The sequence below is a fragment of the Corapipo altera genome, unplaced genomic scaffold (genome assembly GCF_003945725.1).
Source record: "Corapipo altera isolate COAL_440 unplaced genomic scaffold, ASM394572v1 61411, whole genome shotgun sequence".
Lineage (NCBI taxonomy): Eukaryota > Metazoa > Chordata > Aves > Passeriformes > Pipridae > Corapipo > Corapipo altera.
Window position 1 is genome coordinate 12,428,925 of NW_020884875.1, and position 9,120 is coordinate 12,438,044.

Genomic DNA, 9,120 nt, shown 5'->3' on the forward strand with positions numbered 1-9,120 from the left:
TGCACAGGAACTGAAGTACTGACTTGTGACTTCCAATGCTGTACAGTATCTACACAAAAAGATGAAAGGAATGAGTTAAAAAGCCTTTTTTTTTATTTTTCCCTTTAAAGGTGGAAGAGATGGTACAAAATCATATGACATATTCCTTGCAAGATGTAGGAGGAGATGCCAATTGGCAGCTAGTGGTAGAAGAAGGAGAAATGAAGGTAAACATTTTTGTAAGATGATATGCTGTGAAGACAGATACTTTCAGTCTGGTGGACTTGGCAGTGTTATGTTTACAGTTAGACTTAATGATCTTAAGGGTCTTTTCCAACCTAAATGATTCTGTGATTTTCTGCAACACTATCACTCAGCAAGTTAGGCTGTTAAAACTTCTCTCTGAGAATAGCATTGTTTAGATTGGGACTGGAGTCCACCAGAGTTGTGGCTTCCAATATATTTATTCATACAAAATCTAGTGTAACTCTTGCAATAGCTTTATCTTTGCAGATTACTTTCTCATTCCCTCCTGCTTAAAGCTTGGTATCAAAGTAATGTGTAAATTCAACGTACAAAAATATTAGAGTAGCAAACTACTGTGTTGGCTGCTCTGCTGTGCTTATGAATCCTTGTGCATAGTGATAAATAAGGTAGCTTAATAATTTTTGAAGTAGAGATCCTTCAGGTGCTGGTATTTCAGTGTGAATTGCCATGTTAGAATGTCTGCAACAGTGGTTACCAGAGAACACTCTCATGGCAAATTCATGTGATAGTCATCTGGGTAAGTGGGTTTGGTTTGGTTTTTTTACTGATTAAATTTAAACAATTAAACACATGAACAGTTTTGACAATTTCTTTTCTACATTTCTTTCTTTGTGTTTGGCTGTAGGTATACAGAAGAGAGGTGGAAGAGAATGGAATAGTTCTAGATCCTTTGAAAGCAACACATGCTGTTAAAGGGGTAACAGGGCATGAAGTTTGCCACTACTTCTGGAATGTCGATGTTCGTAATGACTGGGAAAGTAAGGAATTGGTTCTTCAACTTTGCATGTTTATCAGCAAGGATATTGTTGACCTAATGTGTCTGTGATTGTTTACTGATGGATTTATTTTTTTCCCCTCTTCTTTTAGCAACAATTGAAAATTTTCATGTTGTGGAAAATCTAGCAGATAATGCAATCATCATTTACCAGACACATAAGGTAATAACATTTCATCCATATGCATACCTTACTGAGACAGTCCTAGGAATGTGTATTCCAATATTACTCTGAATACTTTACTGGGTTAACAACTTAAAATACTCTTCAGAACAACATTTCAGAAGAAGTTCTCTGTTAAACTGCAACTTCATCAATTTTTCAAACTTGTCTTGAGAGTGTAATCGGTTGTGTACGTGTCTGATAGAGTTTGTAATAACAAATGAGGACTGTTTTTAATCTCATAATTGTATTGCTGCTAGCAAGAGTCATCTGAGGCAAACAGAAGCAGTAAATAAACATGTACTACGGGGAAGAATCCTATACCACTGTATCAGATGTTTTTTGCAAAAATTCGAGCTACTGTTAACCACAGTTAGCTGACATACCACCTCATAATGCAAGGGTTTATAATTGTTGATACAACATTTGTTCTTGTGTCTTCATTGTCTTTCCTTCCAAAATGGTTCTGCTGTCAATTAAAAAAATGGTAATTTGAATTACAATCCAACAACTGTAACTTAAAAATTTTAAAAATGGATGGGAATGAAATATACAGATTCATCTTTTTTCTTGCATGTTTCTAGGTAGTAGTATACTCAAATGTTCAAACAGGTATTTTTCTTTGACCATTTTAACAGTAGCATGATTACATTTAGACTACTTTAACAGAGGACTCACGATTGAGTAAGACATTGTGTAATCTGTATTGTACTATGGTAAAAGCCAGACTTTTATCCTATTGAGTGTCATGAAAGTCAGGAAAACTTTTGTATATTTTCTTATTTTATCAGGCATTTTGTATCTCAGACTTTCTCTTGGATAATATGAATTCACCATATCTGTCTTACTGAAGAAGTGGCTTTTGGAAATAATTGTTTTAAATATGTCTCTCCTCTTTTTTTCTCTCCAGAGACATAAGTAGATGTAGATACATCGCTATATACTTAAGTGTTAGTTTAGTTTATAGCTTACAAGTATTAACTAAAATGTAAACCTGAGGTTGAGGAAACAGGAAGGGAGCTGCCTCTTCCTGTTTTTCTACTGAAAAATTCGTTGCAGCTTGGCTCCCTGCATTTCAAAGGCCTTAAAGTTATACCTTAATTTTTTTGGCATGAAGCATAGCCATACAACCTGAAGTTTCTGTTACCTATTTATAACAGTATGTCTGTTTCAGTTTTGAAAATGAAATTACTGACTTGAAGAAACACTCAATGACATAACTGACCTGGTTTGTCTTGCTTGGTTTTTTTCCTTTAACTAAGGTTAATAAGTACTTAATTTGAAAACCTGGAAAAGCTTATATTCAGGTGTTTCTCTGCAGAGGGTGTGGCCAGCTTCTCAAAGGGATGTGCTGTATTTGTCTGCCATCAGAAAAATACCAGCATTTAGTGAAAATGATCCAGAAACATGGATTGTGTGCAATTTCTCTGTAGAACATGACAGTGCTCCTGTAAGTATTATTTTGATTCTATGAAGTTCTGCTTTTAAGGTGAAGTTTTTCTATTATGTGGTAATGCATTTGCAATATTAATGTGAGTGGAGATGGGGGGCTTATACAAAAATACAGCTAATTTAAACCAGGTGATACAATGACCTGATGAAGGCATTCTGAGCCAAAAGCTTTCTTGCCTTATCTCTCAGTGGGCAGATCTAAGGTGTTTCATCAGAATGGAAGCAAAATTTCTGGAGATGTGAAATAATTTTAAAGAACAGAGGTTATTTTATATGGATTCAAATTAATAACTTCAGTATTGTCAGATATAGGACTAGGCTTGTATGAGTGTATATATGGTTAAGTCTCTATCTTATACAGTTTTGCCTTGGCTTTATCAGATAGTAGCAATGATTGTTTTCTTTGGGTTGCTATGCCATAGCTTCCTGTCAAGGGAAAAGTTGACTGATATTTGTAAACTGATGCATTATCCTTGAAATGTTCCTTTACTGATTTGTCACAATAATTGAAGTAATCCACTTGTGTTAAGCAAGCAGAAACTTGAAATTCAGGCATTTTAGTTTAATTCTTTCCCTATTCACCTTTTACCTTTCATTTTACTCACTTTCTTGATACGTCCATGTAGTGCTAGAATGCAGACTTTCAGAAACACAGTTTCTAGTGTCTTAGACTTCTTAGTCAATTAAAATGTTCGTGGTTAAGTCTTCTGAAACAATTTTACTGTGAGGCTTACAATTTTTCATGTTTTTTGACAGCTGAACAATCGCTGTGTCCGTGCCAAAATCAATATTGCTATGATTTGTCAGACATTAGTAAGCCCACCAGAGGGGAACAAGGAAATAAGCAGGGACAACATCCTGTGCAAGATTACATATGTAGCTAATGGTAAGTTTAAAATTTTTCAGTATGACATTCATGATAGATGCCAGTTCTGGGGAGTTGAATACTAGCAAAAAAAAAAAAAAAGACCCTTGATGCAGTTTTCTGTTAAATCTATATATAGCATCACACTTGTGGTCTTCACATTCAAAAAGTATCAAATTAATGTGCTACATGAATCAATGAATGGGATCATTCATTTTGTGGTGTTCTGGGAGCTCAGTCCTAAGTACACAACCTTGGGCTGGAGGAAGGTGAGCAGAAATGTTTGCAGCTGGGATGAGCTGGCGTAGCTTTTAGTGTCAGTGGTGGTGTGTTGTTTTTTTCATGTACTGCTGAAATTTTTTCTTCTCTCAGTTCATCTCATTAGGCTGAAAAGCTGCTGATAGTAAAGATACAGTTCTCACCCTTGGTGCCAAGAATGAGCAAATACATTTTGTATGAAGATGCTTGCAACTGTATAATCTAGTGTACATTCTTTAATTATTTTTTAGCTGATAGAACCCTTGATATTGACTGAAAAGTTGTCAAAGCCAAACTGTACTGTTGCTGTACCCAGTGTTTACCAGTGTATTGTAGTATTGGAGGTGCATACTTAATAGCTATTCTCCTAGAGCTACAAAACACTTCAAGAGTAGCTCACCTTATTACTTTTTTAAAAAGTTTCACAATTACTTAAAACATACGTTTTCATTGCTAAATTCTGAACTATGATTATATGGTAACTTTTCAGCAACATACTTGCTGCATGAATTGAAATGTGATTCGGAATCAGTTCAAATTTTGTTTAAATGCTTTAAAATAATTTGTAAGGCATTGGCTATGTAGCAGTTCTGCAGAGAAATGCAGCAGTTATTGAAAAGTAAAGATTGACTTATGTTTTCTTTGAAGTAAAAAGTTACTCAAGTCTCTTTGTTTTTTTTCTTGGAAGCCCATAGAGAATGTCCTCTTCCATTTGGGCATTTTCCCAAGACTCACAATACATCATGTTTACTGTTTTCTGAATAGTGGCATCATAGACCTGGACTGAGCTTAAGTATTATGAGTAGAAAGTGCTACAGCACAAGCTTAGGGGCATAAAAAAAAAATAAAAATCTGCTCATCTTTATTCTTTCCTGTTACTTTAGAGAGAGTTGAAGGAATAATGAACTTAAATTTTCTTTTCTAGCCTTTAATGGAGTTGCTTTATTTCAATGTCCTTCTTCCTGTTTACTTGTAGTGAACCCAGGAGGATGGGCACCAGCATCAGTGCTACGAGCAGTGGCTAAACGAGAGTATCCAAAATTCTTGAAGCGTTTTACATCATACGTGCAAGAGAAAACAGCAGGAAAGCCTATTTTATTCTAGTATTAGCAGGTATATATATTTTTTTTTATTCTTGCTTCGCCATTTTGAATTTAAGGCCAAACAGAAGTATGCATTCTAGAAATGTCTTACCTGATTAGCATGAATTCAGTGCTTAGTTTTAGTATTCATATGCAATATATACTTTTGTAAAACATTTGTGTAATTTGTGTGTATTATTAGCTTGAAAAATAAGGGCTGCATAAGTTGGCAAGCAGTGTTTTTTGTAGACTTTTAGTAGTTTATCTTGCAAGTTTTTGCATACATGTCCAATTTATGTAGAAGTATGAAAGGATGAAACACTGTTTTTTCTCAGTTATCACAGCCATTTTACACTTGTTCTGAAAAAATACACACTAAATTTCTCTAGAGCCTCATGTGGTTTTTATATCTTAAATTCTACTTATAATTGCATATTTGGTAGAGTATTACTACATTTCAAAGTATTCTTTTGTACTGACAGAATAGTTTTGACCTAGGATTTTTATTAATGGTACTTTTCTGACAGACCAGCATGAATTACTAGAGTATTTATAAGGCTGTGACTTAAATTTTTAGCCTTTTTGATGAACCTGAGAAAGAAAAGGGATTTCCAGATGCTTCCTGAAGTCAGTAGATATATTTTAATGGTATAGGTTATTGAGCTAATCTAAAATTGTTTTAATATTTAGATGATGATACGACATTAGAAGAGGATTTCTTGATCACTAAGGGGTTTTCTGAGCCCCTTAGTGTTAAGTAAGGCTTAGCTTAATTTTTGTTAACGTGTAACTTCCATGTCAAACCATGGAATTCCATTTAGGTGTTCTGTTGCTGCAGCATCATTTCGTTACATCTGAAAATGAGCCGTTATTGCTTCTTCTATGCATGACATAGCCCCCCCCCTATTTTCAGGTTCTATTAATTGTGCCAGACTCCAAAAGTTGTAGTCATTTCATCATTCTGTAACAGGTAGCCCTGTAATGATTCACAATTTTAATTTTATGTTGTTAGAGAAGTAGTGTAGGTGAAGCGTTAACAGCACAGCTGTCACGAGCCAACAGTTCACACGTGATCATAGCAGTTCTGGTGATATTTAAAGTATTTAACAAGTTCATTTTTCTATTAGCATTCAAACTTTTCAGTGCTGTAGTTTTGTCTTTGCTTACCTGCAGCAATCAGAACAAGACTGAGTGAGCATTCCACGTTGGAGAAGTGACCATGCATAGAGCACTCCATGCTGGAACGAAGGATCTACAGTCTTTTTATTGCCTGAGTTCTAGGCTTTGTATACTGAAGTGAAGAAGTGTTGCAACACCATGAGGCTGAATATTTAAAAGTAGCTCTCTCCTGTTAACTTTTCTTGCTGAATCAGTGTGTAATTATAAATACATGTATTGATAACATGTATATGGCTCTACTTTTATTTGCTTGCTTTAGAAGAAGAGCATATACAACTTTGAATCACCAACATGGGTTACCACTTTAATTTTAAACAAGTTGCAGAATTTCACTGTCAGCCTTCCTAAGATACTTGTGCTGTTTTTGTGCATGTCTAAAAAGCACAAAAGACAGATGCACATATAGCATATTGTATGTGCTTTATATGCACAAAAATTTGTATGGTATTTTGGGGGAGTTTGGAGGAGGAGCTTCAGTAAAACGTAGGTGACTTGTTGGTAGGTTTTGTTCTGCTTTGTATAATCACAGTTCATTGCTGCTGATTTCTATAATGAATCATCTTGTTACATAAAATGTCAGTTAATAACTGAGGGCTGTCAATATCTTTATGACTTTGCCTTTTCTATTGTCTTACTCTTATGACGATCTTTAGTTCTGAAGGAGTAAGAGTGTGAAAAGCTTTATTTTTTCCAGATATCTTTATATTTCTATTGTATTTTTTAGTTATGTAATATGTGCCGCAGAATTTTTGTTATTGAACATGATCCAGAATTATCTAGAAAGATTCTGTATAAGAGGGCAAGAGACTGCCTGAAACCTAGAAGACATCTGTCCATGCTATATGTGGATTGCTTTCTTGCATGATATCCAGGGTTTTCCCAAACTGTGAGAAGGTACACTATAATATTTATTGAAGTCATTTGGATTACATAAGACAACATTCCCAGTCTACAATGAGGATGAGTACATTATTTTCAGAACCTGCATGTGTTTTCCTCATCTTAATAAAAGCTATTTTCATGTAGAAAATTATTTTTGCCTCTTGATCAAAGACCCATCAGAGCTATAAGAATGCATAGTTCTAACTGAAAAGTTCCCTTTGGCTGCTGTGACAATTTAAATGTCAGATGTTTGCCTAGCTTTGATTCTGGAGAGGCTGATCAGGAGAGGACTGTATCAGGCTAGTATTGACTTTGAGGTCTTTTCTCCGTGTCCTGTAGTTGGAAGCTCTTCAGAGACTGCTCAGTGTTTCACTAACCTGTGTATCTTGAGGAAAATAGTTTCAGACATATTATTTTCAAAAGAAAGCTGAAAGTCTTATTTGATATAGTGTGCTAGGTGCCTGAAAAGAAATAGAATATAGTAACAATGAAGATTTGGTAAATGATTAAATGTGATCTGCACAGTGTTGAAAAACTTCCTCTCTTCATCTTCTGTGTAGAGATGAAACCGTACCTAACACACGCATGCAGATTTCATGCTCCATAACTCTTCCCTTTTTATTTGCCTTTCTCTAATGGTGTGCATGGAATATGCCTTATTACAGAGTTATTCTGTTAATTTGACTATGTAGAAAAGTGCCTATATGGTAATGTTAGTAAGGCAAATAAGATGAAAATTTGTACATGTTTACTATATCACCAGTGAGCATTTTATATACCAACGTTAAAAAACCAAATCTTATACCTCAAATGTACTTCATCTTTTTACAATCAACCAAGCAGTGGTATATTCCACCGTGGACACTGATGGGAACTTTAAAAAAAAAAAATCCAAAATATAAAGAGTTTAACTCCTTATTTGCCATTTCTGGTAATTGTTGGAACACGGGCGAGTTTATTAATTTAATTGGATAGCTTTATTTTACAAAGGTATGGAAAGTTTACAAAGCAGTGTATAAACTTATATCATTAGTTGCATTTGCACTAAATGTGATGTACTTTTGCGATTTATTCTGTAAATAAAATTACACTACAGATACTATTTGTAAAGAAATGTTTTACTTTTAGATAAAGGCACTGGTACTTCACTGTAGCTAGCCCTGCCCAGAGCTGTAAGAGGCTTTTTAAAGAATTTAGAAGGAGTTGCATGACTGAGAAATCAGTATAAATTCACCTTTTTAAAAAAGAAGGAAGAAGGCCTCTCAGATTGTCCTTGTGAGTAGCTATTAGATCCTGTCTTCTGCAAGAGATTTTGCTTTTAGACAATTTGCCCTGTCTCTTGAGCCCATCCCTCTTTTCAGTCACTGCCACATATCTGTGCATTGTGAGTTCATTTCTTCCTGTTAATGGATCAGTAGAATTTATGCAGCTGTGGTGGTCTTTGCAGAAGCAGCTCCTGACTCTAGAATGAACCAATTTGAAAGGCTGAAAATGCAGCAGTCTTCTCCATCAGATATCATTCTCTGACTATCTGCATCTGTTTGGAGAATTTGAATGTTGCCAAACTAGATCAGAAGGGCATAACTTGATAGTACTTGTACTGGGAATGAAGATGAGACGGTCATTGTTATTCTGTCTGAGAACCTGAACATTTTTGACGAATTTATCTGTGAAAAAATGTGATGCACTTTGAAAAAAACCTTACCTTTTACTTAGTTGGGCTGAGCTGGCTTATCTGAAGTTGTGCAGATTCTCTTTAATCAGATTGTCCACCTGTATTTTTGTCAAGTTGTACAGATAATGCTGTATTTGAATTACCACTGTTTATTTACAGACTTAAAACATGAATCATATTTTTGAGTACCTTGAGTGTGTAGAGTTGTAACTGTTCTATAATAGCTTTATGATTCTAATCATAAGTTTTAAAAGTTAAAAGAAGTTGGCTCTTACATGTTACAATCACAAATTTAAAACCAGTATTTAAAAGTGAAAGGTATTAAAAATTATCAAGAAAAATCCTGGCTTCTTGTTATTTTTAACTTTCCAGTGCTTTGGAGAAACTTACTTAAAACATTTTACCTTTTAACTAACTTTTAAATCTTGAATAAAGTTATATACAATATTCTAATGTATAGAAAACATTTAACAGGAAAGCAGTTTGCTTGTGTTACTGACATTACTGAGATGAAAACGTGAATGGCACATTAGTTTATACATT

At 34.6% G+C, this 9,120-nt stretch overlaps 1 protein-coding gene across 4 annotated transcripts in view; it reads left to right on the forward strand.

The window, feature by feature from the left end:
- The window catches only part of COL4A3BP (collagen type IV alpha 3 binding protein), a 79,073-nt gene extending 70,155 nt beyond the window's left edge, over nt 1-8,918 (forward strand). For all 4 annotated transcript variants that reach the window (XM_027634649.1, XM_027634650.1, XM_027634651.1 and 1 more), the window contains 7 exons: nt 111-206; nt 872-1,004; nt 1,114-1,184; nt 2,506-2,634; nt 3,393-3,522; nt 4,736-4,872; nt 6,015-8,918. In XM_027634649.1, coding sequence (XP_027490450.1) covers nt 111-206; nt 872-1,004; nt 1,114-1,184; nt 2,506-2,634; nt 3,393-3,522; nt 4,736-4,863 — 687 coding nt within the window. In that variant the 3' untranslated portion in view covers nt 4,864-4,872; nt 6,015-8,918. The remainder of the gene's footprint in view (nt 1-110; nt 207-871; nt 1,005-1,113; nt 1,185-2,505; nt 2,635-3,392; nt 3,523-4,735; nt 4,873-6,014) is intronic.
- The last annotated feature ends 202 nt before the right edge of the window (nt 8,919-9,120 follow it).